The sequence below is a fragment of the Merops nubicus genome, unplaced genomic scaffold, assembly GCF_000691845.1.
Source record: "Merops nubicus isolate BGI_N331 unplaced genomic scaffold, ASM69184v1 scaffold36036, whole genome shotgun sequence".
Taxonomy (NCBI): domain Eukaryota; kingdom Metazoa; phylum Chordata; class Aves; order Coraciiformes; family Meropidae; genus Merops; species Merops nubicus.
Window position 1 is genome coordinate 16,368 of NW_008615008.1, and position 22,898 is coordinate 39,265.

The 22,898-nt window shown below is 42.0% G+C and overlaps 1 protein-coding gene across 1 annotated transcript; it reads right to left on the reverse strand.

The window, feature by feature from the left end:
- Positions 1-9,586: 9,586 nt before the first annotated feature.
- On the reverse strand, positions 9,587-18,468 carry BNIP3L (BCL2/adenovirus E1B 19kDa interacting protein 3-like; the record flags this gene model as incomplete). Its single annotated transcript, XM_008942405.1, has 5 exons — positions 9,587-12,841; positions 14,082-14,231; positions 15,023-15,126; positions 16,927-16,999; positions 18,270-18,468. Coding segments are annotated over 5 exons (575 nt in total), but the record flags the coding sequence as incomplete, so codon positions are not given.
- Between the last annotated feature and the right edge of the window lie 4,430 nt (positions 18,469-22,898).

Sequence of the window (22,898 nt, forward strand, 5' to 3'; positions counted from 1 at the left end):
GAACGGAGAAAAAGAAGTGTCTTCTTTTATCTTAGAGCTAACAGAATGAAGTAGTGCCCCTGCAGGAGCCTCTCTGTGAGGAAAATAGGGTTTCTTCCACCTTTGTGACAAACGTTTTACTTCTAGTCGGGGAGGGGGGGAAACCAAACCAAATGAAATCCTAAGCAACCCTTTGAGATCACCTAAGGTCTTTATGCTCTTTGCAACATATTTCCAAACACTCTGGGAGTCGCTGTTCTTTGCTGAAGTCCATGGTGAGCAAACAGCTCTGGGGTACGTCTGACTTGCCTGGTACCCTTCTGGATGGGGCACACATGAAGGCTTCTCTTTTTGGGAGAGGACAAGAGCATCTGCATGGCCACCCAACCTTCAGGCTTGGGGGGCAGGGGGAGTGTAAGCCTTGAGTAAAGAAATAGAAGGGATTTAATTATCAGACTGCCACTGAAAAAAACCCCACCCTAATCTAGGCAAAGATCGTTACAGAACTTCAGACCATTACACTTCATTCAGCTATGCCTGGATACGTCTGAATACATCAGGGTCAGGCCCTGCCAGAACAATTCATCCAGTCTGTGACTCATTCTGTGCTGCCCTTCTTCCCTCTGCTCGCTCAGACAGGCAGAGGAGAAGCTCTCAGCTGGACAAGTCCTTCTGCCAGCTCATCCCTCTCCCAGGTGATGGGGAGGAACTGAAACCTACAGCTCTTAATCCCATGGAGTTCTGTGTAGAGCTGAACAAAAAAGATCCTCGCCCCCTGAGTCAACACGTAAGCACAAATAAACTCCAGGAGAGCGTGGCACAGAGCATCATCCCTGAGGCTGATGCAGCCCGTGCACAGAGCCACGTCCCAGGAGGGTGGATCTCCTGTGGCACTGGGAGATATGGGCTCTGACAGCACGGCTGCAGCGCTGCAGGGCAGCACCCTCCTGCCCCCTGCCCGGGTTTAGGATCTCTGACTGGGGGAAGCCAGGCAGCTGAGCCTAGAAAGAACAGCTGGGAGCAGCCCAGCTCTCCACAGCGCTGTCATGGACAGCTCTTCCTAAGATCCTGATGTTAAAAAGAGGGTGCAGAGTAAAAATCCACTGGCCAGACGCCCATCTGGACAGGAAAAACCCTGAAGTGTTTACAACAAGGATTTCAAAGGTGCTTAGCAATTAAGATTCCCAACTTGAGACGTCTTACAGAGGCCTAGACTATGAGTGTGCCTGCCTCCAGCAACCCGTGCAACACAGCTCCTGGCACATGGGCACAGAAAGCTGAGAGCATCCCTCTGTTCCACAGCAAGGAAACAGAGAAGGGAATCAGGCAAGGAAGACACTAGTGCTTTTTTATTTTAGTTTATTTCTGCACTCCCTTAATTTGTCTGAGACCTTGGAAGAGGTAGGAGGAGACCTCTAAACAGGGGCCTCAGCTGCAGGGAGGTTTAAAGCCCTGGAGACCACCTTAAATGGTGGCAGGAGTCTGGATTGCTTTGCTAGCACAGAAAGAGAGAAGCATGTGGGCTAGTGATGCACATGGCCCAGCTTTGCAACAGCCCTCTGAGAGAGTTCAGCTTCTTCAGTAAACCCAAGGTGCCCAAAAATTACTACCCAGGTCACAGCAGGTCCTTTTCCTTATTTTTTTTTATATATAGGAAGGGAAAAAGAAATAATTTAATTATATTTTTTAATATATATATATTCCTATACTATATTATATATGTAATTCTTCCTATAGACTTCTTGGACAATTACCTTTCTGAATCAGAGATATTTTAGTAGTTGGGCAGTGAGCAAACAGCCTGCAGTGAGATCAGGGCATTAATTGGCACAGGGTAGTTAGGAGATGCTGTCCAGGCCAGAGCTGGTTGCAGCATCTGTGAAAGCACATAAAGGAAAAGCTGCTTATTGCCTAAAGCTGGGGAACCCTACATCCCTCTTGGAAGGGACAGAACATGGGAGGTGCTTGGGGCGATGGGGGTGGCAGGATAAACAGGTTCAGCTCAGGGAAGACAACAGTGATTTCTCCTGCAGTACAAACGCATTGCTTGATTGCTACCTGGCCAAGCAAAAATAGAGGGAAGGCAGTGGCAAAACGTGTCATGTATTTGAGCAGCTACCAGGAGACTGGCTGAAGGGAAGAGACAAAGGCTCCCCCGTGGGCTGAGGAGCAGGACAAATCAGGCTGCTCTGCTCTGTGGCTCACCAGCCGTCGCCTGCACCAGCACCAGCAGCTTCCCTGCTGCCAGCCCCCCCTCTGCAGCCTGCTCCAGGAATCTCCTCGGATCCCACTGACAGCCCAGACGTGCCTGAGGGAAGCTGACCTTCACTTCGCCTGCACTGAGGCTGGCCACGGCCTTCTCACCAGATTAACCCAAAATTACCCACCTGCCAGGACTCCACGAGACTCCAGCTCACCACAGACAGCTGTTACAAGCCTTATACTCAAACTCACGTATCAAGGGCCTTAGAAAAAATAGTGTTATCTCACCCTGACATGTTTAGAGAGGAAAAATATGCACAGATAGAAAAAAATAAGACCTAACAAGTAAAACGTAGAGGCTGTCCAAGCTGCTGTAATTAAATGCTTTACAGAAGCATCTTTAGGCTAAATCCTAGTCCTTATTTCCCTGTCTGATCCTAATACTACAAATGTGCCTCACACCTTCTTCCTTGATCCTCTGATCATTCAAATAGATACAGATTTCCCTCATTTTATTCCCCTTCATCTTGGGCCAAATCTCCTTGTACTTATCCTCAAAGTGAAACACAATGTAATCTAGGCATTAAGTGGAACTTTTTATCTCAGAGCAGTGCCCCTCACTCAGGAGAGAAAAAAAAAAAGGCTGCAGATTTCCCTTTAAACATTCAAAAGAAGAATAGTAAAACCTCTCTACAGGGGGGAGAAAATATGGTGCAAATTTTACCTAGGCTATTGGTGATTTAAAAAAAGCAACTTTTCAAAGCTATAATCTGCTCTATCCACAAGCCAGATGTTGGGTTTCCTTCATGTGTTCCACAGGAGCAACATGCACCAACAGCTGTGTGATGAAGAAACAGCATCAGGATTCAGTTCTTCCAGAAACTCAAGCTGGGAGGAGAGAACAGTGTGGTTTTCTAGGGAAGCTGTTGCTCTCTCAGGAAGGGCAGGTTACAGGAGTTTTTAGTTAAGCAATTAATGCTGATTAATTATCTGTCAGAATGCACACAGGGTGGGGAAGAAATCATCGTGAGGCACGGAGCTGTGCGGAGGAGAGGTTCCAGAGAGAAAGGCAAAGGGGTGCTGGGGTGAGGGCTCCTCGTCCTCGCTCTGCAGAGCACGTGCGCCTGCAGCAGGGGATGCAGCCAGGGGATGCAGCCAGGGGATGCAGCCAGGGGATGCAGCCAGGGGATGCAGCCAGGGGATGCAGCCAGGGGATGCAGCCAGGGGATGCAGCCAGGGGATGCAGCCAGGGGATGCAGCCAGGGGATGCAGCCAGGGGATGCAGCCAGGGGATGCAGCCAGGGGATGCAGCCAGGGGATGCAGCCAGGGGATGCAGCCAGGGGATGCAGCCAGGGGATGCAGCCAGGGGATGCAGCCAGGGGATGCAGCCAGGGGATGCAGCCAGGGGATGCAGCCAGGGGATGCAGCCAGGGGATGCAGCCAGGGGATGCAGCCAGGGGATGCAGCCAGGGGATGCAGCCAGGGGATGCAGCCAGGGGATGCAGCCAGGGGATGCAGCCAGGGGATGCAGCCAGGACCAAGCTGCAGTGCTGGAACTGCAGCACAGTGCCTGGAGTGCCTGGCATCCCCCAGCTCTAACACACCATGTCCTGCAGAGCCCTCTGACAGCACAACCGTGTCACAGGCTCCAGGTCTTACAGCCAGCAGAGTCCTGCTTGGGAAAGTCCATCCACCCAAAAGCTGTTGTTTTTTTTTTCCCCTACCAAATTTGGGCGGAAATAATAACATCAAAAATATTTAGCCAGCTTTTAGAACCTTGATGAAAGACACAGAGACTTATTTCAAGAAAAGGAAAAAGCAGCAGCTGATTCAATGTAATAATTGTTCTAAGGAAGTGATGCCAGCATAGTACATCTAAAGACTAATCAAGCCCCACTTTCTCTCTAAGCCCAGAGAAGAAGATATTTAATGGTGCATTGGAGAAAAGCCTTCAGGAGGTTTATTCTGTCCAAGCAATATTCTAATAGTTCTGCCTAACCTCTAGAGAGCCTCGTTAGGTTTCTGGCTCACTGCCCCACTACATGTGAGAAAAGCATTTCAGGCTCACCAGTGAGGTTTTCATCGCTCTCCATAGGAGGTCTGGGAAGGCCACTGGATTCCACCTGGAGAACAATGCAGATCTCCTTGCTGATAAAAATGGTAGGGAATAGATTATACACCAGGCTCTGTGCATGCACTGGAAGTGAAAGGGTCTTAACGTGACAGCAACACTCACCCCACTTCAGATCATCCACCTTCTAGTGCAGAAGTATGTCTATAGGCTGCACAACAATTTGCCACAATCCCAGAGTTTGGTGAGCACAAATAAACTGATACCCAGAGAGAGAGAACACAGACCTGCTGCCCTCCAGTGAGGCTCCAGATCTATTCATTAATTGCAATAAAATTTAAAAAAAGGCAATAAATTTGCAGATCCTGACCCTCATGGTCCAGTCCATACAACAATCGTGTTGGTTGATCACAGTGAACAAAATGTTGTACTGTAGATAAATGTGAAATAGTCACATTACACTTTATCTATGAAAAATAGATTAAAAATATGCTTACTTAACTGCCAGCTCAGTCATTTTAAGACCATCATCTCATTACTGCACCAAGATAAGGCCCACAAAAACAGCTCACCAGAAATCATCAAGTTCCACACAAATTGAGTCTCAAAGGAATATTCTTCTGAGGGACTATAAATTTAGTAATTGCTTCATGGGTCATCAAATCTGGCTTTATAAGCAAAGACAGACACACCATATAATCCAAAAACTAATCAAACCAGAGCAGGTCAGAGAGCACACATCAGCATACAATCTGCTGACACTAAAATTATCTACACTGGCTGACAATCTGGAAAAAGTATCGTTGGTGTTTGAGAACTTCACACAAAAGGCTTCTAAAAATCCTTTGCTTTTAAATGACATCATTAACACCTTTCTATGGCAGGTTAATATTTCCATTTTACAGAGGAGGACTGAGTCACAAAGACTTTCCTAGAGCCGGTATTACACCAGTGGCATAAAGATGGTTGCTCCTTTAAGTACTTATCCTGGAAAACAACCACAGCTCGTACTTCTAATCCAATAATTTATTTTTTTTTAAATCCTGAATGCTTGGAGAACAAATTCAAAGTAAACCACATATGAAAAAAACCAGTCAAATCCACCAGAAGGGGTAAGGAGTAAAATAAATTGGTAAGAAAAGGTGGAAATGGTGAAGCTGTATAGCTTGTGCTGGTTTGGCTTTGAGTGGGTGTGGCAATTAGACACGCAAATCAGTGTGCTCAACGAGGAGTGTACATCCAGAACAGCACAGAAATGCTCTGGGGCAAAAAAGATATTGGCCCATGTTTGTACAGTTCAGCATCACGAAACCTGAGTCACGGAGTTGAGACAGGCTGGGAAGAAAATCCCCTCTGCTGGGCCTTTTCTCCTCCTGTTTTCACACTCATCCAGTTCCCTACTGATAAAGGCTCACGACTAATTCAACACTTTCAGTGCCACGGCATCTCCTCCTCGTGCATTCAGCAGCCTGTTTCTGGCAGCTCTTTGCCCAGCCTTTGGAACCCCGCAGCTCTTGTGCAGAAGTTCTGAAATCCCATTTCCAATTCCCCCCCAGTTCTACATTAACTTTGCTCTGACTGTGCTCCAGACAAACAGCAACGATTCACAAGCGACGATTTGCAGCAGCAGACGAACACGGCACCTTTCAGCACCTCCCTCTCTCACACACACGTTTCCAAGAAATAAAAGCCCGGGGCTGAGAAGTGCCAGAGCAGCAGCCTGTGGCTAGGCTGCGGGTGACATCACGCGTGGCACCACTGCGGGCCCAGCCAATTGGGGAGGTCTCTCCCGCAGCCCTTCCTGCTCCCCTCGCAGGGCAGCCTATCGGGAAATGCCCCAGCGCCGGGAAGGAACTCGCTGCTGTTGGGGATGCTGATCTTGCCACACCTCCTCCCTTTCCCCTTTGCCACTCGGGCGTGTGCCCACACCCCCCAAAACCCGCCCGAGGCAAACCAGCCGTGCAGAGCAAGACCCGTTTCTGTGTGTAAGGCTTTTGGCAGTGATTCACGGAAGGATTTCCTGCTGGTTCTGGAGATTCATATTGTTGTTCAGCAGTTTCAGTGGGAGGAAGCTTCCTCTTCAGTCACTGATCATTTTAACTCGTTGTTATGACACTACACAGCTCAGTCTTTGTATTTCTATCCCAAATACACTAAAAGCAATTAATCTCCAGCCAGAGAGCCCAACGCTGCCCGCACCCTTGTGAACAGACAGCAGAAAATTTAGAGCTGGGGCAATATTCTCACTTTCCCCAGATAAATCTGTTAAATTAACTACACAAAGCCTAATTTTTAGCACAGAAACAAAGCCCATCATCATATCAGTGCAAACTGCAGTGCTGCAATCAGAGGCTTGTGCACGCCGTGTTTACACCAGAGGTACTTCACTGCAGCTGTTGTCTAGGAGGAGAAATAGGAAAGGAGCACATAATATTCTTCTGAGATGAAGCAAGCTATTAAAATAATTGGTAGGAACCCCAGAAACCTCCTTGTCAGACAGTGCTCTTAAAGAAGAGGCTGTAATTGGCAATTGCTGCTTACTCTGAAATGAAACAACTGGTACATCAAGGAAGCACGTCTGTAGTCTCCTGGTACTGGGAGAGGTTACTCATGCCAGAGGGAAAAAAGCAGGCCCTCTCTGTGAGAATTCAAAGGGAGAGCGTGGGTTGGACTCTAGGCACGTGGCTTTACACCCAACTAACTCAGCACCACCTGAAAAGCCTCCGAGTACAGACAGGTTTTTAGTCACACTCACTGCAGAAATACCCAAGCGCCGCTCCAGCTCCGGCCAGCAGTCCCACACGCCACCAGCTTTGCCTCTGACTTCACAGAGAAACCCAACTCCAGCATCTATCTTGCTCTGACTCCAAGAGGAACATTTGTTCTGACGTTATCAATATTTACAAAAATATCTGTATTTTAGAAAAGCAGAATGCTGCAACTAGAGCCGACCAGATAAGCCCTGGCAAAGGAACACTCTGTTCTTCCCCATCCGAGGCAGCCTGCAGAGCACCAGAGCAGGACTTCTGTGCCTGCTGGATTCACTTTCCTCTCACCAACAGCTAACTGGTCTTTCTGAAACCCGAATACTTCCAGACGGAGTCTTCAACAAGCAAAACACTGACAGATTTTGTCTGAATAACCAAAATTGTTAACGAAATAGGTGGGTACAAAAAGAGTCTGGGCTCACTCATGTTATTTGGGCAGAAATGAGAAGCAGCATGAAAACACAAGCAAGAGAAGGAAATGGAATGAGCACTCACAGGAGACTGGGCAGACCACAGGAAGTGTAAGAACAGGAGCATCCCAGCAATGAACTTTATGGGGAATAATGGAAAATGCAGAAGCAAGAGGTTTTCAGTTGGTGAGCTGCAGAGAAGACACATTCCAGCTGCAGAACTGTCAGAATGGTCCCACAAAAGCTCTTTCCACTACTAGCTTAGGAAAGGTTCCATGTTTCACTGAAGAGTTTGCACACAATTTTTCTATGGGTCACAGATAAAAAACTGTCTTTGTGTATGTATTTAGATGCATGTTACTATGAGTAGTTAAAAGCTTGTAAAACTCCCAGAGAAATCTGTCTTAAAACACAGGGATTTTCATTAAAACACTTATTCAGGATTCAAGTCTATAAGGAATGTGCACCTGAGAGTCAAAGGCTCCTTCATCTGCCACAGAAAGGCATTCCAGGATCCAGTGGCTGAACTTTAAACTTCAGTCCAAAGTAAGACATAAATTAAAGGCTGTAATAGCTCAGACAAGTGGGAGGTGCAGCACAACTCCATACACTGAAATCTTTGCAAGGATATATGTGTCCTGCTGTGACCCAAATTATATACCTCAACTGTAACAACTTAAAACAGCTGTAGGACTGTTGTTCCCTTTCATTATACACACCAGAATAAGCACTTAGGGTATTTTCTGGCCTTCAAATTCAATCATTCATCCTTAGGTAACAAACTGCAAGTTAAAAACCTGTACCAATGAGGGGAAAAAAAATAAACTTTGAAACAAACTCCACAATCTTATCAGAAAAGCGTTAAGAAACAGTTTAAAATAGAAAATGCTCTTCTCCACACTTCCAGCTTTCTGGCAGCAGCTCAAGAAGTTAAGTCCTGTTTACTTTCCCTAATGGAAAACCTCCACTCGCTCTCCCCCTAATGTCAGGAGTAATCAGCTCCAAGGGCTGCAAGCAGACGTTTGGCTGAGTCAGCTTGGCCCAGCTGACACACAGCACAGGACACAAAGAGCCATTTAATCAAACAAATTAATGTTGCTTTTGCTTTTCCTGTGGATGCTGTATGCAGCATCAGATTTTTCCAGGACTGTCTTACAGGTTTCGTTCTGTTTGGTTTTCAAGACCCAAACCATGGAGGAGTCTTCATATATGCCCAAGTACAAAGGCAAAGATCCTGCAAACACTTGCACAGAATGAGGATTTCATCTTCAGATAGAATTTTTACATGTATGTGCACACATACAAATTGGAGAATTAACATTTTTATAGAGAATTTTCTCATAAAACACAGAATACAAACTCAACCCTGATTTTTTCACATGTAGACAGTTAAGTTTGAAAACAGGGTGTGGGTAGGACTCAACATCCCATCAGTCTCACGGGAATCACTCACTCAGCTAACACTCCAGGTGCACTGGAGTTAGGCAAAGGTAGAAGGACATATGCTTCTTGGAGCCTGTCAGAGGCAAGGCAGACACTCCACTGCTCATTCTCCCAGCTTCCTTGCACTTAGGTAAGCAATATCATTAATTTATTAAGTAAATAAATCCCTTTTTCTCTTCGGTCTGTACTTGAACACTCATACTCGAATGAGAAGAAACCTGAAGACATTCTTCAAACCCCATAAAGATGTGATTCACACCCGAATAATCAGTGCAAAGCTACTGCTGCTTTATGCAATGTTACCCTGTATTTATTCTTTTGCAAAATGTTGCATTACAATGAAAAGAACTTGGAAGGCTGCAGAGAAACAATCTACTCAAACCCTCCAAAGCCCCACTCTCCAAAGCGGTTTCAATGCAGTAATTCAAAACTTCAAGCCTGAGTTTCACTGTAAATCCCAGACTTTCAGCAAGTAGGATTTATAATTTCATCTGCCTTATTCCCCTGAAAAAATAATTAAAAACCTTTTTTCACAAAGTTCTGGATTTTTACATTAAAAACATGGAAAAGAATTGCCAGGTGACTAAAATGGGCAGTAACAGTATCAGAAGAATCACATTTCACACTTAAAATGAACAGCTCTCCAAATGATACTCCTAGAGATAACCAGAGCTCTTGAACCAAGAATATGGAGGCAGATTATCAATTAGGGTTTATGTCCCTTGTTCTTTAATCTGCAAATTTAACAGAATTAGGAAACAGAAGAGAAATACAAGGAGTACAATAAGAGTTGACCAATTATACAAAAAATCTCATCAATTCTACTTTACATTTCATATGCCACTACATTACTTTGCTTTAAAAGTTCTCCTGGACAAGGTGCTGCAGGACTTGGTGCAGGTACACGATGCCGACAATGGGAATAGTTTTATTAAGTGCTTCAGGAAAAGAAGCAGATGATCCCGAGTCACTAGAACAAGAAAAACCAAACCCAAGCAATCTTTCCAAAAAAATTATTCCAGTCTATAAACAGCAGCTTCAATGTTCACATAACCCAGAACACAACAGTTCCATAAAACATTGTACAAAGCAGTCCTGTGAAGAGAAAGAAAATAAAAGAAAGACAAAGCAAAGAAAGGCGCAGCATGAAGTAATTTCAGACAACCAGTTTTGTGAGAGCTTTAATGGCACAAAATGTTTATAAGCTACAACTTATACATGTACTGTAAACTGTATATAATGTTACAAAGTGCTAACTAATTTATGAAGAATGCATAATCACTTTGGCTCAGTTAACTCCAATATTTCAACAAATGTCAATTAAAAAAATTTGAATTTCTAACAATCTCCAGCTTTCACTTTTTAAAACAGTGAGTAAATATGCACTGCTGCAGTTAAGGTAGCCTGCTGCATTTTTTAATGTGCGAGTTTATGCATTTGTTTTTCTTGATCCTATTTACAAATATTCTAGGCCAGTTTTCACTGAATGTAAGAAAAATGAAGCCTGCATTTTTATTTTTTTTTTTCCAAAACTGTAAACAGGTATAAAGCTTTTTAAACAACATTTATCTTAACAAAACTTCAACTATCAATAGTTGAAACCCCTTTTCAAATTATACAACAATCTGTTTCTGTTCACTGTAAAACTAGAAGTTGTAGACTTTCAGCTCATAGTAGGGTATCAATAAATACTGTGTTGTGTCATAGCAAGCGTTACACTGATCACAGATCCATTCCTCATCCAGAGTTTCCACAATTTTTACTTCACAGCTCCTTCAAACACTATAACCTGCGTTGATACTCTAGCCACAAGCTTGTAATATTATTGATCAGATAGAGAATTACCTTTTAATTTAGAAAGAGATAAATTTATTTTTTTCTTGAAAAAAGTACTCCCTACTTAGTAAAAATCTATTTTTCCACTATTCCAATTTCCATACAAAACAAGGTGCTGTAATTGGAACTGAAAAAGTGTTTCAGCCTTTCTCTGGTCCCCTCAGTTTTTAGGACTGTAAAATTATGTACTCAGTACTATCCAAAACACCTTTCACCACTTCCCCCTTTCCTGCCCCACCTTTGGGTGAAACCCAATATCCACGCTTGGAACAAATATGCAGCTGGAGGCAGCTCAAGTGCCACCAGTATTCACAACTAGAAGTGAAAAAAAAAGCAGATGTCTCCAAGAGGAAGCTTTGTTAGGCTGCTCTTTCACCCTGAATGCATTCTCTGACAGCATTCAGAAGTAGAGAATGAAAATAAATACAGTTTAGCAGTGGATTTATACTTGGCTTTTTTACCTCCGGGGAGCTAAGTTCTTACAAACCAAATCTCAACTGGGATTTAGCTTCTGTGCACCAACTGCTTCAAGCGATCACTGCTGTATCAAATAACCAACTTTATAAAGTTTGATGCAAGCAAACACTTATACGTAGCTGTTCTCTCCAAACCAGCTGACTATATTATAATTTTCTACTAGCCAGCCTACTGAAGTTATTTAAATGAGTTTTTTCACTAGTCTTAAAATTAGCATTGGTTCCCTAAATACTTAGTATTAAAGTCTCTATCATATTTTTTTTTCTTAATATATTCATATATATATAAAAAAGTGTATTCTACCCTTCAGAGTCATGCTACATGTTCTGAAATCCAATAAGAACTATTTAAGGACATCACTGTCCCGATGCCTTGTAACAATTTGGTACTAAAGCTTCACATTTTGAAAAGAAGTGTCACTGAAGGAGGACAAGGCTTAATGTTCCCTAAGATAAAAGTTCAACAACGTTAGTGAGAAGTCTATCCAACATGAGACATCACGAGCGACTTTCAGGTTCCACATATCCCCAAAGGAGATTGTACAGTAAACAACGAGAGAGAGGAATATTGAAAACTCATTTGCAGAAGACATTTCAGAGCTTTACAACTTCCCAATCTTCACACACCTGCAAGATTGTCCCCCTTAAAGACAAGTCAAACCCTTTCCTTTCTGAAACTGCCGTATCATCATCCTTGTAAATGGTTCCACAACAAACAGGATCATATCCTTTTATATAAAGTCTAACTACACCTACAGCTGTTGGGGTTTTCCTTAATTTAAAACTACTTTTAAAAGGAAAATTTCACAGTTAAAATTTTCCCTTAAGAAAACAGGTAAGGAAAAGAAAAGCTTCTTCACATGCAAACAATGCAATTTTTCTAATATTTTCTAGGCTTCAGACAGGTTTTCCTACAAGGAATAAGAAGCTGACTTCATAGAAAAGACAAGATTACAACAATTACCTAATATTAAAATATGTTGATGGATTTAGTTATCCTACTTTAAAATTTATGCAGTCTTTGCCTCCTGCAAATCAAAAGTTGTTAGCCAATACAAGGGGCCAAGTAAATTCCCCCAAAAGCTGATTTAAACTGCTTTTTATTGCCAGTGATTTATTTCACAACCAGCTTGTTTTTCAAAAGAAAAATTAATTTTCTGTCCAATCAGTAATTTTCTTCCAAAGAGACTGTTAATTTCATCACCATAATACAGTCAACGTTTATACCATGCAGAACTGCAATTTAAGTCAGGTTGCACTAAGGAGGCAACAGCATCACTGATAAAATTAAAACTTGCTGGTGGCATTTTGCATTGAGAGAAGCCCTTGCAACATATAGACAGTTGTAAACTCCATTCAGCAACTCTGACGTGTCTTGCAGGCCAAGAGGCAGGGGAATGGGAGGAGAGAGGGAAACAATGTGGATAGCGAAACACCTCAACAGAGTTCCAACACAATACTGAATTCCAGAGTTAGCAAAAACCTGGATATGTAAGGAAAGGGTGAAGTCAGGGTCATGCTTAAAATGGTCTCAAGTCAAATGTACTAAATGAGACGGTAACACCTTCACAGGTCACGTGGATTTCCAGGTTTTGCACTCCATCTTTCAATAGGTGCTGGCTGAAGGTGTGGTCAGTCGTTTTCCAATGTAGATGCTGAAATAAAAAGTATAAGGCATCTCGTATTTCACAGAAACACCCCCTTTTCCACACAGTCTTTATGCACTCTGCTATTCTAATCAGTCTTTCAAGTAAGTCTGATACTTCCAAGGAATTCACTTCTATAAAACCACTGCAAGAGTGAGGTTTTCAGGTGAGCCTAGAAGGGCCGATGCTACCAACGCTCAGTAGAAGTGGGTTCCTCCCAGTCCTGAGCTCATTTGAAAACTCCAGTCCAAAGTTTGTGTGCTGTTCACAGAGTACCTGACACAGGGGCTCCTGAACAGCCAAGCAACACTCCAAGATTGTTATGGTAAAACAAATTAAGCACTGCCTGTAAAGGGAGGGGGCGAGCTTTAAAACACTGAGCATCGAGGACCTACGCAAACACTGACCTCTAACAGATAAATCCAGGCAAGATTTAATTCGTCCCAGAAATGCAGTTTTGGTGCAGCAAAAAGATCTGATAACACATGCTCTTACATTCTATCCTCCTCATTTGACAGTTCACCAGAATTTAAAGACACACTTGAACTACATGCCCAGAAACAAATATGAAGCTAAATGAAGACATATTTTGAGCACATCTTTGCCCCCATCACAGAAGAACATAAGATGGATAAATGTAACGTCAGGATTTAAGCAAGCTGAGGGATTATGTTGGATTACGCAGGCAACACAAACCTTGCTGAGCACATGCCCAGCTGATCTTGCAGGACACATCCAGTATTTCATTTGTCTTTCTAAAAATATTCAAACCTTGACTTTCAGCAACATCACACAACTGCATCTCGACACTGTGTGTGCCATGCACACAGAACTGCAGCATCAGTAGTAGCACAACATGTTTTGGAACAGTTAGAAGTTACAACAGCTTTCCACCTGTTCTAGTCTTACTTTCACTACAATACAACCTGAAATATTTAAGTAGGAGGTGTGGTTAATCAAACAGCACGTTATAGTTGTAAAGGTTATTTGCCCATTCCTGATAACCCATGCTTTTTCAATAGGTGAAACTTGGTGTATCTAGAAATAAAGCATTTTAATGGATGCAAAGTGTTAATTGTTGCAAAGTTTTCCTGCATTTCAAAAAGTGCACCAAGTCTATCTGGAGCAAGGTGCAACAACACTTAGCTATTCTATATAAAAACCTCTTCTGCAGGCACCTGAAATACAAGTAGAGTGGAAAAGCAAAGCCAGATGCACACGTTGAAGTGAGAATTAGTTTAATACTTACCCTAGTCCCAAAGCCAAAACATGAGATATGAACAGAGATGGAATGAAAACCTTAAGAAATTCTGCAGAGAAAATGCCACCTTTTTTCATTGCTCCACTTTTTCTCATACTTAAAGACACTGAACGTTTAGGATGTCTGAAATGAAATTCCCTGAAAGAAGAGGGGGAGGGGGGAAAAATTCAACAAGACCTTTTTTGTTTCTTTCCTTTTTTTTTTCCACACAAATGCACAGATCTCTGTTAGAACATTTTTTTTAAAACAGTACAAAGAGCTAGAGATCAAAGCAAGAGACTCCTTACTCAGAGTAAGGAATCAAAGAGAATAATAGGAGGTATTGTGGAGAGACCACTTACACAGACAGTATAGAGACAAAGGGAGCGGTAGCTGAAGAGAGAGGTAGGTCCGAGAGAGGGAATTTCAGGATGTGATTTGTTAGCAAGAGCCTCATTTTTTGTTCCAAACAGAGATACAGAAGTCTGCCAGATTTAGACAGCATCCTCTATTTTAATAAAAATGCTTTGCATTCAAGGATCTCAACGTTTCCCCTTCCGTGGATGAACATTACATATTTTACATAGAAAGAAAAAAAGGTACAGAGAATTTAGGAGATTTGCTCAACACTATTCCATTCAATAAGCCAAAACTAAATCCCATGAATCCCAGCTCCAAGTACCCAGCTCTCCCAATAATTATAATTTTGTCAAGAAACCTTGTAATCAGCTTGCTGTGGATTTATATTACTTTCAATAAAAAGGTAATTCTGTTGCTATTAAGAATTTCATACTTCATTCTTTTGACTTCTTGCAGCCTCCCCAAAGAAAATCTACCTTTTGCTAAGATGATCTTATTTGGAGCACCAGAGTAATCCCATGCAATTGTGACTTAGAACTCTTCTCTCCTTCATGTAAAAAGATATTAATCAGATATAGAGTTTAACTCACTTGGGAGGGATGTTTTCAGGTCTACTTGACCAGTCTGACACCCAGTCAGCACTTTTCTTCAACACTTCCAACTCTTTCTCTCCTTCTACTGCTTCTTCTTCAGACTGAAAAAACACAGGGGACAAGCCTTATAACACTCAATTAGCTCCTCCTTAGGGCATTAAATTGAGAGAGATAACAACAGTGGTAAAATGACAAACACCAAATGGTAGCACCTGATAAACGAGTCAGTGTTCTCAGACTGACACCTTAGAAGAGATTTTGTTATGCTAACAGAAGGACCTGCAGAAGTCTGTACACCACAGATTTTATTACTATATCCAGGGCTTCCACAGCACTGCAAACTGCTCCTCTTCAAGAGGAAAAAAGGATTATTTTAATTCTAAAGGATTATTGTAATTCTCAATGTAATAAACCAGCATTATATAAAAAAATACCAAACTTAAGTTTTTTACAAACTGCAAAAGTGAAGTTGATGGCATTTGATTTGAAGAGTACAGAATGTGGCTAAAGCACAAAAAGAAAGCCAAATAAAAAGGTTTCAAAAACAGCATTCTCATGTTTTAAAAAGATGTTATTTAAAATTTAGATTACTTGCAGCTAGCAGCTTCTACTGGGTGCATCCCAGATGCAGCAGGGAAAGGCAAGCACTTGCTACAATTGTCTTGATCCAAAGATTTAACATTACATCATTAGGTACAAATGTTACCATACAGTAAAAAAATAAATTAGAAAGACTAGAGAATGCCACTAACTTAGGTACAAACTTCCCCTTAGCATTCGAAAAATTTCCTGAGCAACCCTTAGTAAAATATCACATTTTTTGTGAGTAAAATCACAACGTTGAAGTGGGAACCATACCAAAACCAGAAGGAATTAAATCTGCCTGTCACAGAGGTGAGGTGGCAGATCCACCCCTCAACTTCCCTCAGATTGTTCTGGCTCCATGGGGCAGAACTGCCACAGCCCTACTGTACGGCCAGGTCTTTGACAAAATTAAATGCAAGGTTTCATTCTTCCAGGAATGCTTTTTATCTGTACTGCTGAAGACAGCAAATTCTATTAAATGATCAAACTAAGAGTTCAGCATTAGTCTCCTCTCAGTTTGCATTATGGAGATTACTCACAATCATGTGAGCTGACTATCTGGAGAGCAATAAACTGAACACCCTGAAATCTTGTGCAGAAACATAAGCATTTCAAAACAAAAACAGGTTTGACACACAGAGTGCAGTGTTATGACTGCTACTGCACAGCACATGTCCCAGCTTTACAGATGGAGCTGCATTTTCCCCCTCGTTCCAAAGCTATTAATCTCTACAAGACCAATTTCAATTAATACAGAGTGTCAGGCTAGACAAAGTCTCCTAACCCAGTGCTGTTGTTAAAAATAATTGTTCTGGAATGTGTTTTAACTTAGTAAGACTTTATTCTGAAAACAACCCCTTAAAAGAAAACTTAGTTAAACTAACATAAGCTTGAGTGCACAGAAATTATTCTCTTTACAGGAAGGTACTACATAAAGTTCTAATACAGCTTGTTCTTGCAGGCTTTTACTCAAAGTGCAAGACAAGTAAATAGCCTCACCCAAATGCCTAAGGAGCACCTCCAATTTTTGGATAAGGCTTATATACTTCTTTTGCTTGCACTGCAGCTAACAGTCAAATTTAGGGTCTGAGAATGAAAACAGGAATTCTAGCAAGCAAGAGTTTCATGATTTTTTTCTTTTGGACACAGAGAACATGTAACATTTTAGACTTTTTGACATGACAGACAGCCTACTCTACCCCTCAAGTATTCCCCATACTGATCTATAAAAATATATTATCTACAGACAACACCCACAACTTTAAAATCAATTTTTTTAAACGTCAACATATTTTAAAGGTTAATGAGGAAAATACCTGAGAACTACTGTCTTTACTTGTGTGCATTTCCACATCAAAAGTTATCTGTCCATCTTCTTGCGGTGAAGGGCTAAAGAAAAATTAATTTCATTATGTCATTTTGTCATGCTACACTGTCATGTAAAGACTCATTAAAGAGCATCTCAGCTGAATCATTTCCCCATGCACTTCTGCACACCATTCACATGAGTTACAGGCTACACTACCCTTCAGATCCTTAAAAATATCAAAAAAAAAAAGAACTCAAAACACCATGCACAAGAGCAACTTACTGGTTAGAACTTTTAGAAAAGAATGAAAAACATTCAAGTACCTCCCCCTTCTTGTATGTTACACATCAACTGTCAAAAGGGTAAAAGAATGACCAAAAAGTTAACAAGTTCAAAAAAACCAAACCAAAACAGAACCACAACAACAAAAGTCAAAGAACACAGAGGTATCTGTCTTCATTCACTTAAAATGTGGGTAATGCCTGAAAAAAAAATCCTTGCTAGTAGAAGAAACTATACAACCATCATCTAGCAAACACCCCTAGCTGGACTGCAAAGTTCTAAACCACTGGTTTTGCAGCAACATAAATGTAGCAAACTATTTTTTATAAACATAACCACTCTATCTGAACTACTCCTATGGCTTCTTTTCAGTCTACCACAATCAGTAATTAAATCAGGACTAACTAATTTTAAATAGCTTTTATATCTGATCAAGCACTTGCATGTGCTACACAGTTGACAGGATGGTTAGACAGTATTCACCCTGCAAAACCAGAGGAGGCACGAGCAGCAAGAACATCTAAAATTATGTACAGAAACCACTCAAGCTTTTCCAAAAATGCCTCAAAACATCCTAGAAAAAAGGTACAATGAACACCTAAGAATATTAAAATGCTCATATGTGCCTCAAAAGAGTATATTGTTAGGTAATTATTTTGTCCTCCAGAAAAGAAAAAAAAAGAGAATACTGAAAGCAAGGAGTATGTATTCTGAGAATCTTTTTTTCTGTTAAATCCAGTGATATATTTTATTATGCTTGACTCAATATAATGCACATGTATGTAACATTATTCTTAAGGAGCCAGTAAAATAAAATTTCACATTGTAATAAATCACTTATGGTATAAAAAATATATATCTAAGCATGGCATTGATGTGACCTTCCTGCTCCTGGATTCCACAGCTTCCTGCAGCAACAAGGGACTCTTCAAGTCAGATGTCTTACTTGACAGCCAGCAAGTAGTCCAAATACTGGAGCACGACAAACTTCAGCCTGATTAAAAGCCCTACCCTGCTTTAACATCTATGGGATAAAAACCACATGGAGGACAGCAAACGTTCCTTTACCTGTCACAGTGGGAACTACCTCTGGAACTGCTCTGTCCTGATTCATGCTGGGCATCCAGGAGAATCTTCTCCATGTCTCCATTGTGGATGGAGGAGGAGGAGGGGACGTGCTCCAGGCCCCCGTTCTTCCCATTGCCGTTGTCGTTGCCGTTGCCGTTCATCTGTAACTCCACCCAGGAGCCTGTTGGGGCAGCCAGACCTCACTTCATTAGAGGGAGAGGAACTGAAACCCATCCTCAGGTTATCAACGGCACACAGAGAGAAACAGGGACGTGGCCAATTCAGATAACATACACTGCTGCTGGGAAACAGCTCATAAACATTGCTGCAGACAAGAGTGGCATGGTTCTTCTTCTTTCATCAACAAAAACACCACTAAAAACTTGTTCTGTTGCTACCTACCTCAAACCTGTCAAATAAAATGTCCCCTCTCTCCTCTTGACTAGGCCCCGTTTCTCTCTGCAGTTCAAAGCTCAAATTATCAGTGTCCCACTCAATTACACCAGTCACTGAGCTTCCCTGCTCCCCTTCCATGTTCCAGCCCCCTGCTACACAGCTCCTCCACCCAGAATTGTATATTCTCCTTCTCCCCTCTACTCCCAGAGGCCCTGAACCACCCCTGGTTTTCACACACATCAGGCAGCCTGTCGTGTTCAGGACTTGCTCCACTTGCTTTGTTCTGTCCCTCTAGCAAACATCTCCCACTGAAATGTCACCTGCCACCTCTCCCATCCCAACACAACCTTACTGATCACACCACAACTCCAACCACCAGAAGCTGGAGGTAGGCACTAGATTTCCTTTCACAGCTGAAGCACCACACTAACATACATTTCATTGCAGTTATATTAAAAGATCTCACTGCTAATCAGCTAAAATCAAGAGCTCAGTAGCACGAGAGATTCAGAGTTCTCTTATGTAGCAACAGTTAATAACTCCAATGCCATCACTTCAGCCTCTTCCCCTCTGCCCCTGATTTCTTTTCCTTTCCTTGGCCACAGAGGCTGCAGCCTGCAAGTTGAGATTTACTCTCTTTTCCCTTTTTGTTGGTAGATATCCACATGCATACCAAGATCTGACAAAAGAGCCAGAATGTATCACAAATGACTAAACAGTCTACTAAAAAGTTCATATACCCTGTAGTTTGGTTGAGAAATTTTGTTTTTAAATGCCTTAGTTTGTATTTTATATGTTGAGTAACTAAATGCAAATCCATATTTACCACCATGGTCATTAGTGACATGCTTCAACTGGAAACCACTGGAAACAAGCAGGTTTTGAAAATAGTCTTAATTCATAAACACATCATTTAATGTCCTGAGGGGCAAAGATAGAATAGACTTTGGCTGCTCTAACTGTTCCAAACATTCAAATGCAATCCCTATCCAACTGTAATTGCAACCTCTTCACTAAGACCTATAGCAAGAAGCATTTGGCCATATAGTTACTTTATTAGCCATGATATAGAGGGGCAGATCTCCAATTTCTCAGCAGCACACAGTTTTTGTGCAACTTTATTATCAGTCAGATAATGATTTTTTGCATATATATGATGTCATCATAACTCCTGTGTCATTCAATTTATGCCACCTGAAGGTGAGGGTTTTGACATCTTCACCACTGAGGTAAAAGTATTCAAGAAAAAGAAAGCCTAAAAAATATGAACACAACAGCTGAAACTACTTTTTAACTCTTATCTGTAGAGGTTAAGTTTTAACTCCCATTTCTTGACTTCTGAAATGCACCTTAGTGTCTGCACATTTTTTTTTAGCAAAAGGTTTTGGCTCTGGGAACTGCAGGAGTGACACAGAAAGGGATGCACATCAGAAGGAATTCACTTATTTTCAACGTGCTTTTGTGAAGCTGAGTTTATCCTTAGTACCAGTTATTAACTGCACCATTACAGTGATGAAGCACGATACTCTGAAGCACCCTGATGGTTTCCAGGCTGGTTTCCCCACACTATATTCACAAAGAAGGAATTTTGGGTGTGCACAGAGCTTTTGTGCACAATCACCCAATGCACACCAGCTCCATACGACATCCTCAGCCTTTCAGATCATGAAAAGTTAAGTGGGAAAAATCAAAGGATGCTTCTTCAGTCAGCAGGAGGCACAGAGACCATATTATTTCAGATTTATGATGATTGCTGGTGCCTAAATTTCAAAATAAAAAGGCTGCACTGTAATAACTACATCAGGAAGGCAGATCTGCCTCGTAGCAACAGCTTCACAGCAAGAGGCAACACCTGCAGCAAAGCACGTGGCAACTGCAGTGAGAAGACAGGCCAGAAAGCTTTAAGTACCCCAAAAATAAGTCTGGAGTAGAGAGCATCTATTGCAAAAACGATAATGCTCAGGATCTGTGAAAACATCTGTTATTAAAAAATCAGCAGTGATCACCAATGTGAGCAGAGGGCAAAGGTGGAAGTGGACATCTCTCTCTGATGACGTGGGCAGGGAAAGCCCAGCAGAAGATGACCAGAACTGGTTGCTCCAGCAGGCAGCTACTAAACACACCTCTGCAGCACTAAGATCTCTCACAAATCAAATCTTCATTAACGTTCATCCCAGGCTGCCAAAACTTGCTGTTTAGCTGAAAGGCACTGTGGCCATGCTAGGAGGAACACTCAAATTAAACAGTGAGTAAAGAGTCCCAGGGAGCCGAGCAGGAGTTTACATGACAAGCAGCACGTTCTCCAGCTGACCTCACTTCTAATGAGTCAAAGCACATTGAAGGAAGCACAATCTGACATCAAGCTACAACACTGGCAGTCACAACCAGTTTGGGAGAGGGAGCCAGAGAGCCCCTGGAGTTTCAAAGGCTCCAATTAGACGGACATAAATCTCTGCTTCTTGAAAAAGATGCACAGGAATATATTTGAGAATGAATGGCCCAAATAGCAGAGAGTGCTTTTAGCTCCAAGCTCTATTCAAAACTAGGGAAGTCATTCATCGCCCACATGAGAACTCTGAATTTTACCATATTTCCAACCTGACAGTAAAAGGGGAAATGTGGTACAATTAAAAAATATATAGAATTCTCCTCCCTTCACAAATCACATTTATACAGACTTTGGGGAAAAAAATCCACCAAAACCTGCAAGTGTTTATATGAGTGGTATTTTTCCCCAAAATGGTTTGAATTTTGGCCATGCTCTATGGCTAATTATTTCACCAGGAATTGATATACCCTGCCTTTAAATACTTGGGTTTCTATAACTGGTGGGCTGTTTAAACCACAGCAGCTAAAAATAAAGGAAAATAAAAAAAATAGAGAGGAAAAGAAAGCTGTTCAGATTCCCACAAGGGTAATTATTAAGCAGATTTTCCATGACAGAGATAGATGGGTTCCCCTCTAAGGCGTGAGCTCTTCTTTCTGTCAATATGTAACAGAGGTTTATAATAATTAATACATAGGAAGCATCTAGAATTCCCAGAAAGCAAGCAAGCCCTTTTTTTTTTTGTGAACCAAACAAAGCATCAGCTCAGTTACCAGTTTTATTCCCAGGTTTTCTGACCTTCTAAGGGATCTTTGAATGAAAGGCCCTAAACACACACAAATGACAGACAGAGCAAGATGAATCAGTGTCTAAGCTCATTAGCCTGAAAAGTTCACTGAAAAGCTTATATAATGGCAGAAAACGTACATATAACACCAAAGCACTGTGGAGCAGCCGAAACCTGAGAGCAGCACTGAGCCTCCTGGGAGCTGATTGGCTGTGTTTGTTTTGTTGATGGAGCACAGGCGACCAAACCTTTCCTCTCATACCCTGTGCTCACCTCCTCCAGTAATCACACTGATTTTGCTAAGCTCTGACGTGCTGATCCAGCAGCAAGAGCTACGTAGGCAGATCCAGCACAGGCTTACAGCACACTCATCTCTTGTTGCTCCTGCCTTTCAGCAGGTTCATGTGTCCCACAGAGTAAGTTAACACACTAGCAGGAAGCAAAAAGGAAATCTTAAACTACAGAAGCATCAAAGATCACAATTTCTAAAGTAAGTGTCACGTTGGGTGCTGGGGCACGTCACAACTCTAAGAAAACAGAATTCTCATTTCAGTATGTTACCAGCCCTGAATAATTTTCTAAAATACCCATTTGAGTCAGGTGAACGTTGCTGTAAACTGCCATCGTTATCACAAGACGTGGAGTTACTGTAACACAATAGCAGTGTTATGAAACGGCCACAGTTTTATTCTTCTTTAATACAATTCCCATTGAACTACAGGAGATCAACCAACCAATATATTTCGTGGTCAGTTTAACTTCATTGTAAACCACGAAGGTAAGAGCTAATCATTAATGCCATTTATTCGCCACTATCATCTGCAGTATCCCTAATAATTACAAGCAAATGAGAGGACACACTGACGTAGCTGTGTAAAACCAGGGAAAAGCATCTGCCAAGCAAGTACGAGAGCCTACACAAAACCCACCGATGTGCCTTACTCGTGTTATCCTACGAACAAAAGGATGCAGCAGAGCAGCTGACATCGATGCCGGATATAGAGGAAAATAGCTCACGTCAGTGGTATTGACTCAGCCACTGAATAAACTCATTCCCACAGTCACGCTCCTCCCCCTCCCCTGCTCCGTCCCCATCTCAGCCGTGAACACCAGCCGCCGG